This window comes from Apiospora aurea, assembly GCF_038362705.1.
Source record: "Apiospora aurea strain CBS 24483 chromosome Unknown utg000001l_segment0_segment0, whole genome shotgun sequence".
Lineage (NCBI taxonomy): Eukaryota > Fungi > Ascomycota > Sordariomycetes > Amphisphaeriales > Apiosporaceae > Apiospora > Apiospora aurea.
In genome coordinates this window covers 1,484,874-1,497,424 of record NW_027117388.1, presented here as the reverse complement: position 1 = coordinate 1,497,424, position 12,551 = coordinate 1,484,874, and the positions used below count along the sequence as shown (strand labels likewise).

The 12,551-nt window shown below is 56.6% G+C and overlaps 7 protein-coding genes across 7 annotated transcripts; 4 read left to right on the top strand and 3 right to left on the bottom strand.

Moving 5' to 3' along the window:
- Positions 1 to 2,821: 2,821 nt before the first annotated feature.
- Positions 2,822 to 4,159, top strand: PG986_000483 (uncharacterized protein; the record flags this gene model as incomplete). The annotated part of the gene is made up of 1 exon (XM_066836705.1): positions 2,822 to 4,159. One exon carries the CDS (start codon positions 2,822 to 2,824, stop codon positions 4,157 to 4,159), a length of 1,338 nt encoding a protein of 445 aa, XP_066705598.1.
- Positions 4,160 to 4,958: 799 nt separating this feature from the next.
- On the top strand, positions 4,959 to 5,465 carry PG986_000482 (uncharacterized protein; the record flags this gene model as incomplete). Its single annotated transcript, XM_066836704.1, has 1 exon — positions 4,959 to 5,465. The coding sequence occupies one exon, from the start codon at positions 4,959 to 4,961 to the stop codon at positions 5,463 to 5,465; it is 507 nt and encodes a 168-aa protein (XP_066705597.1).
- A 321-nt stretch (positions 5,466 to 5,786) lies between these two features.
- On the bottom strand, positions 5,787 to 6,746 carry PG986_000481 (uncharacterized protein; the record flags this gene model as incomplete). Its single annotated transcript, XM_066836703.1, has 2 exons — positions 5,787 to 6,151; positions 6,656 to 6,746. 2 exons carry the CDS (start codon positions 6,744 to 6,746, stop codon positions 5,787 to 5,789), a joined length of 456 nt encoding a protein of 151 aa, XP_066705596.1.
- A 634-nt stretch (positions 6,747 to 7,380) lies between these two features.
- Positions 7,381 to 8,103, bottom strand: PG986_000480 (uncharacterized protein; the record flags this gene model as incomplete). The annotated part of the gene is made up of 1 exon (XM_066836702.1): positions 7,381 to 8,103. The coding sequence occupies one exon, from the start codon at positions 8,101 to 8,103 to the stop codon at positions 7,381 to 7,383; it is 723 nt and encodes a 240-aa protein (XP_066705595.1).
- A 794-nt stretch (positions 8,104 to 8,897) lies between these two features.
- PG986_000479 (uncharacterized protein) lies at positions 8,898 to 9,413 on the top strand (the record flags this gene model as incomplete). The annotated part of the gene is made up of 1 exon (XM_066836701.1): positions 8,898 to 9,413. One exon carries the CDS (start codon positions 8,898 to 8,900, stop codon positions 9,411 to 9,413), a length of 516 nt encoding a protein of 171 aa, XP_066705594.1.
- A 29-nt stretch (positions 9,414 to 9,442) lies between these two features.
- Positions 9,443 to 10,421, top strand: PG986_000478 (ankyrin; the record flags this gene model as incomplete). The annotated part of the gene is made up of 2 exons (XM_066836700.1): positions 9,443 to 9,619; positions 9,696 to 10,421. 2 exons carry the CDS (start codon positions 9,443 to 9,445, stop codon positions 10,419 to 10,421), a joined length of 903 nt encoding a protein of 300 aa, XP_066705593.1.
- Positions 10,422 to 10,990: 569 nt separating this feature from the next.
- PG986_000477 (uncharacterized protein) lies at positions 10,991 to 12,100 on the bottom strand (the record flags this gene model as incomplete). The annotated part of the gene is made up of 2 exons (XM_066836699.1): positions 10,991 to 11,402; positions 11,820 to 12,100. The coding sequence occupies 2 exons, from the start codon at positions 12,098 to 12,100 to the stop codon at positions 10,991 to 10,993; spliced, it is 693 nt and encodes a 230-aa protein (XP_066705592.1).
- Positions 12,101 to 12,551: the final 451 nt, after the last annotated feature.

Genomic DNA, 12,551 nt, shown 5'->3' with positions numbered 1-12,551 from the left:
ACTACTTACAGGTAGTAAATTGTGATGATGGTATTTGTAGTGACGTGACCAAGGAAGTGGTCCAGGGGATGATCGTCAGACCAGCATGTTCTAATAAACTGATCGCAAAGCTGTTTAGGTTGGGCCTTGTCGTGTTGATCGCAGGGGGATCTGAGGGCACCGATCCGGAAGCGACTTCCACAGGCCTAGGGAGAGTGGCGAGTAGTTCAAATATACCAAAAGCCTCGAGGGAAGCATTGAGTATGATGGCTGCTTTGGTGAGGTATGCAGGGGCTAACTCAGCTCTGCGTGTTGGGCCCATTTCAATACAAGTTCAGTTGATTCTGACTTTCTCTGATGCAGCGCAGAATTAAGCTCAGGAGGCCTTACATACTGAACTGCTTCAGATCAAGCCCATCCGAATAAATAGTGCATGATGTGGTCATGCAAGCTCATGTCCCGGCATCGGTAGGCCACGTGCAGCATGCCATGCTCTAATGCCTTGGTCGCCCGTCAACCGAGTGCCAACTGATTGCGAGGCTGCGAGTCGAAAGGGAGAGTTCATCATGACAAGCAAAATAAGAATACAACAGCGAGAATGCTTAAAGACAAAGGGGTTCCACGCATCGAGCCAAGATTGCATTGGTTTCAGTAAACATGGCTGCCAAACCTCTTGTGCGCCAACGTATCGTTCGGTTTCCGCACCGCGTCGCGGACAATATACTCCCATGCCTTCCAATGCCGATTTAACAGTATTCCACGATCACGAGACGAGGGCTGGATGCCGAGGGATCGCCGGCCCATCGAGCACGTCCTTCCCCAGCCGGACGTTTGGGGCTTTGGGTATGACCGTATTTCCCGAGAGTGAGGTTATCCGGGAATGTCGTTCATCCCATCTGACGGCCCTGTGCGAACAAAGTTGCCGAAATCATCGTGTTCCGACAACCATGAGGACGGAGCTAGCAGCGTCTGCGGCAGCAGAGCCGCAAAACAACAGACGAGCGGGAACATGACAGATGATCTGAGCTCAAGTCTGGGAACGTGCGGCTCCCAGCTGGAGAAAGTGCTCCGCTCCCACCTTTGACCTTGATCAGCATCGGTATTCGTCCCTGTGCTGCTGCCTCCAGCTGGACTTCCGATGAATGAATGAAGCTGTTTACTGATATGCGTGTGCCAGTCCGGTATATGGTCTCGCCATCATTAGCTTTAAGCCTCAGCGTAGGTGTTGTTCCATGTGACTTGGCACCCCGCGATCGAGGAATAGCAGCGAGTGTCTAGAACATCTTGGAGTTGGCAATAGTCATGGCAATGATGTCACCGTACTCCTCCGAATCGAGATTCCATGGCGCGCTTCAAGATCCATATATAGGCGAAAACGAAGCTGGGTGGCTATCGATGTTCAAAATCCGTATTAGCACACTGACTGCGCTGTCACGATATGAAGGTGCAATTTCTTGGTTTTCACCAGAGTGCTTCGTTTTGCCCGTTAATTGCGTGTTTCGTTCCCGACCGAAGTATTTGTATTGGAATGGACCGAGTAGCACGCTGGCTCAATAGTCAAGAACATGGGAATGCGTTCTTACCAATCCAACAGTGGCATTTCCTCTGAAATGCCTGTCTGAGCTCCGAGGAGGCCAACACACCACCGGCCAGGATTCAAGGCCGCCTCATGAGCCGAGTGGATGTTGAAGCCATGGGAGATAGGATAGGTTGACGTAATAAATGATATCAGGCAGGCACGCAGCAAGCCAGCGAGCAATCGACAGTTCAGGTTGTGATGGTATCGTTTGAAGTGTTGAAACTGGGAAGGGGAATTTTGGTCTCCTGATTAAAGTGGAGGGAGTCGCAGTGCAGCTGGATTCGGCTCGGTTTTGGCAGGGCAAGAAGACCGTTGACTTGGAAGACCCTGCACTAACCAAATCTACAGTAGCACCAAAACTCGTATTGTACCTAAGGTTGGTGCTACATTTCCACAGGCTGCACAAAGCTTGAATAAACCTTGAATGACACTCGAATCCAATTGCTAATAGCAGTACACGTAGGGACACCCGAATGGATGGGTACCGTATATTTAATGAATGGGGTTTATTTTCATTTCGCAACCCATGACTTCGTACACGCGTGTGTCGCGAATGGCCATCTATCTACATGTGGTGGTTCGAATGGATGTTCCAGTCAACTGGATATGTACTCCAGTCGAGAGGGAGTCTGGTCCTGTCAAAATCGGTACTGGGCGGGCGGCCTGCAGTCTGACAGACACTGACAGACAGGGGCTGTGCTGGCAGTGGTGCGACCTTTGAGTCAGCCACTCCCCGCCAGCCACAACAGCTGAGCCTCTAGCGAGTCTAGGCAGGCTAGCAGGGTGTTCATGGATTCTGTTCATGGTGTTCATGCCCAATCAGAAAATGATGGTCCGCCGCGGGACGCTCTCGACGCTCCATGCCGTCTACCCGCCTTACGCGCCTCCCCAGCACGCGCCCGCCAAGGGCCGCCCTCTTCTTCGCCCTAGTCGCCCTGCTGCTGCGAATGACAGTGACACAGCGCACCCAGCCCCACCAAGACCGCGGTGAGCGTGGATGACTGACGATGGCCGATTCACTAGGAATGGGGACCGGGGATGGGGCTTCGCACAACTCAACCTGCAGCAGTGATGATCGCATGGGGGTGGGTTTCCAACCACTATTTCTTGCCATGCCCTCGGCGCCCTGACCCAGCCCAGAGTGTTCCTGGATTCTCTCCCTTCTAGTCTTCATTTGTCTGCTCCGACACACTCGTTGACCTGCTTTGGCAAGACACGCGACAACAGTTTTTCTTTGTTTCGCTTCGTTTCGGCATACGAACAATGCCATTCATTCCCAACACCCCGGAGTCCTTGATAGGGCGTTCCGACTCCAAAAACCCAGAGACAACATGCAGGGGCATCACCGGTAGCGGCCGGCCTTGTCGTCGCCCGCTGGCTTCCTCTCCCTCGGCTTCGCCCAATGCCTCTCCTGCGAAAGGCAAGCACCTGCGCGTCGACGACCCAGGAAACCCCGATGCCTACTGCCACCAGCACCGCGATCAAGCCAGCCTTTCGGCAAAGTCGAGTCCTGGACCGAGGATGAACGACACTCCCATCCTCGAGGACCCCCGCGAGAGCGTAGAGACGCTCATGGATCGCCTCGGCATCGTGGAACAGCAGCAGAACCAATCTCGACCGAGTCACCGGCCGCAGTCCTGCCAACACGGGCGGCCCAGCCACAGCGGAAATGAGAAGTACGAGGATCACAGCAGCGCGCCCGCCCAATCACGGCCCCACAGGCGTCCGACGCGACCGAGACTACTGTTTGGCTACTTGTGCTGCTTCCGGATACCCATCGTCGAAGAAGACCGACCGTCGCGACCGGCACCGATGCCAGTACAACATGAACCCGCAAGCCACGCGGGCGACCGACCACCGTCAAATCAGCACCTGCAACCGCCTTCGTCCGCACATGGGCGGCCAAGTCTAAGCTCGGCGCCCGCGAAGATGTCCTCGGGCGCTTCGACCAAGTCGCACAAGTCGCAGACGTCGCAATACCTGTCGCTCATTCCGCCCAACACCTCGCCCGAGGTGGCATCCCACCTCATGGCTGAGATGGCCAAGCCCATCTCCAAGACCGACGAGGCCGGCTACATCTACATCTTCTGGCTGACGCCGGAGTCCGAGTCCGCGGACGAGCCGGCCGAGGCTGCCCGCTCGATGCTGGCGCCCCCTTCCAGCGGTCGGCCGCGACGGGCCAGCGACGCGCTGGAGAACTTCGCCATCAAGCGCAGCCCGACGGCCGGGGCTACATCCTCGCGCTCCCCCTCCGACAAGAAGACCATCCTACTCAAGATTGGCCGCGCGAACAACGTGCAGCGCCGGCTGAACGAGTGGAAGCGGCAGTGCGGCTTCAACATCTCGCTGATCCGCTACTACCCGTACGTCCCGTCGGATGCTCCCACGACGGTGCGCAAGATGCCGCACAGCCACAAGGTCGAGCGGCTGATCCACATCGAGCTCGAGGGCCTCGGCATGCGCGTCAGCGACAAGGGCAACTGCGAGTCGTGCGGGCGCGCGCACAAGGAGTGGTTCGAGGTGGAGGCCAGCCGCAAGGGCATCGAGCTGGTCGACGAGGTTGTGCGCCGCTGGTCGGACTGGGACGAGACTCGGGTCTAGTCGAACGGACGCGCGCGCTCAAACTTATATATAGACTGAGAAAGAACTAAGACTAGATTAGATATACAGGAGGCGATGCTGGTTTTGACTGGCTTTTGGTGCTTACATCGCATCGCATGGTATGGCATGGCATGGAATGGCGTTTATTGAATTGACATATTTGAGGATTTTCCTTCCTCTGCGCCAAACAACTTGCTGTAACTCGACTTCGTCCTGCGTTCACTCAATGGCTCACCGTGCTTAGCTCGCCTCGCTGAAACTCAATTGCCTCCAATTCGCATTTCGAGCTGGGTGTCACTGTGAACCGGGTGACAAGAAGGCAGGTGTTGCACCCAATGATTCCCAGTCACTGCCTCCACTTTTCGACCGTCCCGTCCCGTCAGGGGTCGCGCGAACGCTAAAATAGGGGTATCGTTCTCCCAAAAGGCGGCGTTGTCACCATTAAGGGGATACCTGGCACGATAGATTGGCCACGTCGGATCCTCTAATAGCAGTTGCCGTCTTCCACAGCAGTCATTAGGGGTGAATGGTTCTTTTTCTTTAGCTGCTCGTATTGCAACTGTGTAGTGAACGTACGCAGATGTTGCTTGTTCACATGGCCAGTATAAGGTTTGCCAATCCCTCAAGGCCCTCGAATCTCAGAAGCTAGTAGACCTCCGCATCAGCACTTATAGTGAGTGATGCATTTGTGTATCTCTGACCCGAGGATTGGGGAACGTGTCACTTCAGACAGTTGATATCAGCCCTTCACCTCACTTCAATTCCACTCATCAATCTATCCATTGCCGGTGCCATCGCAATGCAGCCTCCGGCCAAATCTACCCAGATGGGAAATCTTGTTTTGGATGGAAAAGAACATCGTGTCACATCTGCTCCTGGGTCTTCACTGCCGGTAGCAGAGAACACACAGGTGGAACTAGCTCACCCGGCTGGACAGGTTTCCCGGCTGGAAGCACTCCCGGAAGAGCTGGTTCTCAACATATTCAGGTGCACGCCCCACGAGAGCTTCGCCTGTCTGAGCCAGGCCTCCAGGACGCTGAGACGGATTTCCAAAAGTCCGGGGTTGAGAGACTACCACGAATGGCAGGATGAGATGCTGCAGGCCTGCTGGGGCATAAATGATGATCGAAGCCGGATTTCCCCAGGTTTGGGTGGGTTGCGTGCTTGGTTTACAGACAGCGACGATAACAGGTCGGCGCTTGGGCAGCAGCTCCGGAAGGACTTGTTCTGCGCAGGGTGTCAACAGCCCCCAAGTAGCGCTTGTGAGGGCAGGGGCGCGCAGTCTCCGGCGTCGTTTTCGCCGTAGTCGTCGTCGTCATCGTTGTGGATGAGCGACCTCATGCACTGGCGACAATGCGACACCTGTCCGGACAATCCGTGGCACAAGGCCTGGCAGTTCCAGGCAGACGGAACTTGCCTCAGCTCAGCCAACCTCGTACGCCTGTGCCCTCACCAATCGTGCCCGGCTCAAAAGACCTTTCGCGAGCTACAACGCCAAGATTGTCGCGAATGCCGCAGCTCTGCTTCCCCCACGAGATTAAACTCGGTCAAGTTCAAGGGCCTCCTGATTTCCTGGCCGCTGCTGGAGGAGCCGGACGGCGCCACCGCCGATCAACTCTGCCAAATTCTATTCGCGGACAAGGACCTCGGTACGCACGACTCCGCCTTGCGGCTCGTAGACCGCTGCCGGCTGCACGAGCGCCTCTACATCTGCCCGCACCACCCCATCGACGGCGACCGGGAGCGGTGTGCGACGCAGCTGGCCCCGCTCCTGCGCGGCTTCGGGACCAGCTTGGTCGACCTCTCGGCCAAGGAAGAGAACGAACCGCGCTTTCGCCACAACGGCAACTACCCCTCTTTTTTCCCCTCCGCGTATGAGCAGAGAGTCATCTGCGTCTACTGCGGCGTGCGCTTGGGGCTGCGCGCCAAATACCTCTACTACGGCGGCAGGGAGGGGATCGTTGATCGCGAGTCGGCCGCCGCCTACACCATCTTGAACGAGTTAGAGATTTGCCGGTTGTTTCTATGGCAGCCGAAGGGGGGCGATAGAGTCCAGCCTGGGGGCACGCGCCCCAAGACCGTCCGGCAGGCCCTCTTCCCCCGCCGTCGAGCTGCCGCCGGACTACCCCTTCGCGCGGCACCCGCGCCTCAAGCACCTGGTCTGGTGCGACGACGCGGCATGCGCGACGAACCGGCGCGGGGCTGCGTATCTGCCAGCGCTGCTTATACGGTTGGAGGAAGAGGAAGCAGCTAAGGAGGGTCAGAACAGGTTTTTCCGCTAGAGTCAGGGAGGGTACCTATGGTGGCTGAGTCTGAGTTTGTTGTTGATTTCCAACTGAGTTGCGAACGGGGTGTGAAACATCGAGGGCCATAATTAACCACGGAGAAGCGTCCTAACTGTATGTTGGGGTTACCTGTCGGTGAGTCGTTTGTGGAGAGGGAGACAAACTGGAATACCAGTCCATATAGGCACTAGTATTGGCGAAACCCACATACACGTTTCTTCAGGTGAAAGAATCTTGGCGACAGGTTCAAAAGGATATAGTTGATGGCCGACAGGCGGCAGATTATTACTTCCAGGATACATACTGGTTATCCAATAATAAATGTATATGCTGCAAGACGCAAACACTCCATTGCAGGAGAGAGACCTGTGAAGCCCGCAAGCTGTTTTGGTAATGCCCGCCGTCCGTATAACGTGACGTTCCAGCCACTCTCCTGCGCCTGCTTCACGATGAGCTTCGCCGTAGGGCTAGCGACGCCCAGCACGAGGTCTAAAGGGAGCTGATCAGACGTGGATAGCTGTAAGCCCGACTTGCTACCGCTGAGGATTGTAAAGCTATGGTCCGAGCCTGTGAGAAATACGTTTTTCCATGTTTCCAGCCTCATGGGAAAGGAGGCCTGCCGCCGCAACATAAAAGCCTCACTACACTAGTGAATATATCTAATCCAGGCCCCGGCTCGTTTCCTGTCGTGTGAGTCCCGGCCCTCCGCCGCAGTGGTATGTTTATCGGAACATCCAGAGATATATTGTGTCTCATCGCCAGATCCTTGATAGTTTCTCCCAACCTTTTCGCCACTTCCCGTTTAGGACGAAAGTGGTCCGGTATAAAGACATGATAATCAATAGATAGTTTGCGAATGAGTACCTCGGGCCCCGCCAAAGGAATGTCGTCGACCAGAGTTTGTATCATCCCGCGATAGCCAAATCCGGTCTGATGCTAAGTGTGCAGGTTATAGAGCAGGATACCGTAGTCTGAAGGGTCCATCCTGAAGTTGATCCCGGCTACACAATGCACGCTCTCCCAACGTTGGCCCAGATCCATGCTGGACCAATAATGGCGGAAGTGGGTAGCAAAGGTAACGACCGACTCTGCAGAATGCAGCGCAGCCATGCATTCAGATTGCTCGATGGGGCGCAGCACTGTTATGTTCGAGCCACCATAATTGTCTAGAAGCATATACCTTGATGCTTCCTCGATGTTCCTTCGAAGTTCAATCGATGCATCCATACGAATGTCAAAGTTCTTCTCAAGGACTGCGTAATCCGGAGCCGCCTCGGGCGTTGCGTGGAGTGACAATCGTGGGTCGCACTCTCGACAATACAAGATGCTTGCAACGATAGCCATGAGCTTCCAACGTGCTGTGTGAACGTGTCTGAGGGGGATTCCATGGCGGCGCAAGTCGTCTCTGAGATGTACCAGAACCGAGGTCCATCGAGGGTTTGGAGGCAGGCCCATGACGGTTGCGTACTCGGGTCGTTCAGGGCGCGCGATGCGACGGCCATCGGTTCTACGCGTGTCGGCTCGTCGGCTCCATTTGGGAAGGCATAACTCGTTGAGCTCTCTGAGATCGTCGTCGTATACAATCTCCGTGTCTTCGCAGAGGTTGTAACTGGATATTTCAGTATATTCTGGAGGCGGCACCGATGACCTTCCAGCCATGACTGAGATTCTCTGTATGGTGTCTTGTGTAGTAGATGTAGTAAAATTGGTATATCTAGGATGTTTGAGTCGGAGAAGGTGTGAAATATCGCTGATTGTTAAGCATCCGCTTGTGTATGGATGAGCTCGGTTCGAACCGAAGTTAAACCAAAGCACTACATAGCTGGAGACCACGATCGTAGTTGGTTTTACACGTGAGGATAGTGCGTTCGCGACATGTCGATGCACAGTTGGCATTGCGCATGGGCTGCAGCGCCAAGTTGAGAGCGCTTTAAACCTCCTAGCTCGAGAGTTTTGGGAAAGAAGTGTCGACAAATGTACTTGTAAGCGTCGGCGGTTGTTTGTATCAGGGAACGATGGCATGTCCTCGGTCGCCCCTGCGCAATACCGCCTGGTAATGAATTTCGTGACGACTTGGGGGTAGCAGGCGGCCTGAATGTTGAATGTTGAATTGTTCACACTATCATCAAGGATCTGGAACGCCTATACAAGCTCTCTGAAACTCGATACCCTTCTATACAATCGAGAGACTCACTATACGAACACTATACAGTTCCACAAGACTCAATATACCAAGCTCTATAACCCGCATAGCAATAGAAATTGGCAAAAGAATAAAAACACACATTGGTAAAGTTCAATACGGTCCAGTGACAGCTTACCTAGCGTGAGCACGGACGTACGTCATCCAGATATTGATCGGGCAGAACACCAATGCATAAGATGCCCGTGATTAGGACTTTGCTGGCTGCTCGTGATTGGGTGCTCCACTTCCGATACCCAAAGCGTCTGAAATGGACATTTTCAAGCTACCAGGGGAACTTGTCAACGAGGTCCTGTTCTGGGCGGTGCTGTCTCGCGACGTCAACCACAACGTCAAGCGAGCGCTCCGGCTGCGACTGGTGTGCAAACTCTTCGCCGAGGCCGTCTACCCCGCCCTGTTCCGGACCTGTCGGCTGGACGATGCCATCTTCGAGTGCTCCTTCGGCGGCGTCGAGTACAAGGAGAGCCGGCACGGCGCCCGCGAGCTGTGGCACCGGTACCTGGTCTACCGCGTGACGGGCGAGCCGGACCCGAACGTGGGCCGCTTCGTCGAGACCAGGGAGCTGGCCCAAGTCCTTTGCGAGAAAGATGCCTCGCTGAATTACGAGAGCGTCATCGACACCCTCTGCTGGCTCGCCTTGGACAACATCCAGCGAGGACCCTGCTATTTTCGGGAGTGGGGGGGGCCATCACTTGCGACAAGACACGGCCGAACACCAACATCCTGCGATGGCCGCAAAACAATGTCGTTCCCGACCGAGGGCTGAATCTGCTGGCGGCTGCGGTGCGGCTCGACATGGCGTCGCTGGTCAAGCAGTTGTTGGCCGACGGACACGATCCCGCCACTCCCAATTTCCTGTTCCCACCCGCGACGCAGGTGGCGGCCGAGTACGGCCACGAGCGCGTTCTGCGCCTGCTTCTCGAGCGGACGTCGAGGGTGCCCCTCGAACCCTATTCTATCTTCGGCGCCGCCGTGGGGGGGCGACCTGGAGATCATGCGGCTCGTCTTCCCGCCTCCCCCACCCCCTCCTCCCGCGGCGGATGAGCAGCCCCCGCCGCCAGCGGACGGCACCTATGGCCGGATCGGCATCCGCCACAGCTTCCGCTCGAGGCTGCTTAGCCGCGCCCTGGACGCCACCGCGAGCCCCGAGGTCTACGAGTACCTGATGCGGGCCTGGGAGCCCGGATACCGACCGCCCCGCTATGAACACGTCATGGGCCACGCCGCGCGCGGCAACATCGCCATGGTGCGGTACCTGCTCGACCATCGGGACGAAGAGGGCGGCGGCGTCGGTGTCGTGGACGTCAATGGCGCGGATGACGTTTACCACGGCTCCGCCCTGAGCTGGGCCTGCCGCCACGGCCACGAGGATATCGTGGACATGCTCCTGGCGCGGGGCGCCGACCCCAACTTCGCCGAAGAGGCCCATCGCTCGGGGCTGACGCTGCACGCGGCCGTCCGGGGCGGGTACGTGTCCATTGTGCTGAAACTGCTGGCGTGCGGGGCTCGGGTTAACGGGCCGCACGGGGCGCACCGGCGGACTATCCTCACTGCGATGCAGATGGAACACACGGAGCTGGTCCGCCTGCTGATAGAGCGGGGCGAGCCGCTGGGGACGGTGGCCAAGGGGCTGGTGAAGTCGATGGTGAACCTCGGGTACGAGTCGATGCTGGACATCCTCCGGGAGCACGGGTTCGAGCCGGATCGAGGTGCGAAACCTGAGGTCGGAACGGGCCATGAGTGCTGTATGACGTGCACGACGAAGAACGCCTAAGAAAGATCTGAGAACGATGGTAGCAACACTTGCGCATCTTCGGCCACCTACACGTAATCGACGTGCATTGTCATGATATGATCGTTATATTGACTGAGAATAGAATGCAGTCAATATTCCGATACCCAGTATATCCATCGGCACTTCGTGAGTCGTCTGCGCACGGGATCTTGGTGGTGAGTTGCCGAGGTTTCATGTGCAATGTTAGGTGATTCAGTGTCGCCTTCTTGTCTCGAGTGCCGCGCAATTGCTGTTGCTGTGTTTCCTATATTATCATCTATCACTGGTATCAATTAGCTACAAGTCGCCCCAGGGTCAAACATCCCAGATTTCATCCCGGGGCAGACTATTACACAAGTACAACTGGAGCCGTCATGACCTGGCGTCGAAGGGTGCTTTCCAGAGACCCCTAAGCTACGCGCGGGTCTTCTCCTGCTTGGGAAGTGCAAACCCCCCTAAAAGTGCTTCATTGCCGGTAGCTCGGCAGCTCTGACCTGGGTTCCCCTCCGCCCATCTCATGCCGCCCCGGCACGACCGTGCTCGATGTCGGCACAGGGGAGGGAGTCGACTCAGGCGCCTCGTGCTTGACCGTGGTACCCCAATAGGATCCGCCGCCTGTCCCGTATGTACCCGTCGGGTGTTGTTCGCCGTAGCCGGCGCCGCTGGTCCCGTTCTGCACGAACCCCGCTGATGCCGGATTCTGAGACATCATAGCGGTTGGTGCCGCCGGCCCTGCTGGGGAAGATGTCGTCGGCAACTCGGTCCTGCCGTGATTCCCACGCCTCCGTCGGTAGAGGAAGAATGCGAGAAGTCCTAACAGAAGCACGCCGACCCCAGCGCCGACCCCGATGCCGCCGCTCGCGCCTGCGGATAGGCCGTGGGAACCTGATGATGCCGGCGGCGGGCTTGATCCAGTTTCTGACGGCAGTGGCGGGGTCGCGTCTCCCGAAGATGCGGAGGCCGTAGGTCCAAGTGTTGACGCTGATGTTGGTGCCTGAGCTCAGTTAGTCGCAGACATCAAATGCCCTGGATTAATTGGCGCAATCAAGACGCGACTAGAAAAACCACCCGAACGTGGGATGTTGTTAGTTGGACATACCGGGGTCGTGTAAACCATGGCTATGGCGAATAAATGCTCATGCGATGCTTGCTTCGGCTGTATGTTTTTCTGTGTGTTGGCTTGGAAGTCTGTTAAGGTGATGGTGGGGGACCCCGTGGTCCCATGCTGTGAGATGCATCGGAAAAAGTCGAGATGTGGCATGTCAAAGGGCTCGGGCACGCAGGAGAATTTGTATGCGCTGTAGCCGTAATGATTGTCCAGTCAGCACTGACGAGTCTTGGTAAAGGAGAGCAATTGTAGGTGATAGATGTCGTGGTGGCAGGCAAGAAGACACATACGTAGGACAGCACGTAACCGCGGCGTCGGCGACGCTGCTATCTGGGCAGGCGCGCGTGTAGTTCGGCGGGCATTGCGAGCCGGCGTAGGTTCCGGTAGGGTCCCCCGTCGACGGGAAGCAGTTGTTCGTCTGCGATGGGCCTCCGAGAACGGTCCGCGCATCGTTTTTCGGACCGTCGTAGCTCCAGATCCACCAGTCGTTCTTGTTGAGGCAGCCTGCTTTGCTCGGGACCCAGTTGCCAGGCAGCGAGGGTGCTGCTGTGGTCGTGTCGGGCGACGACATCCTTTCTCGTTGCCTGTGCTGGGAGGAGCTCGAGTGTAGAGGGGAATGATTTCCAGGACGAAGACCAAAAGCCCCAGGCGATGATTGATAAGTCGGTCTGTCGGGAAGGGCAGCAGGTCTCGATCAAGCCACCGTTCGGCACTTTGGTTCTGTCGGCCAGTGGAAGTATCGAGTAACAATAACACGGGCTGAGAACTGGAGGGAAGAACTGGAAGTGCCGGCACATCTGTAGCAGATATTGCTTTTTCCCTTCATGCGACCCATACGTTGGCCCTCCTGCCCCCAAGTATCCCAGGCAGGGAGATGTCATTGGCTCTGCCATTCTTCAACAATAGAAGCCAATCTGACATCCTGGTCCGCAACGAGACTTGGCGTCATCTCCCGTGCATCGTCCCCTGCGTGTCTCTGGTCCCCGATCGGGATATTCCATCTCGATACGCCGTATTGTCGG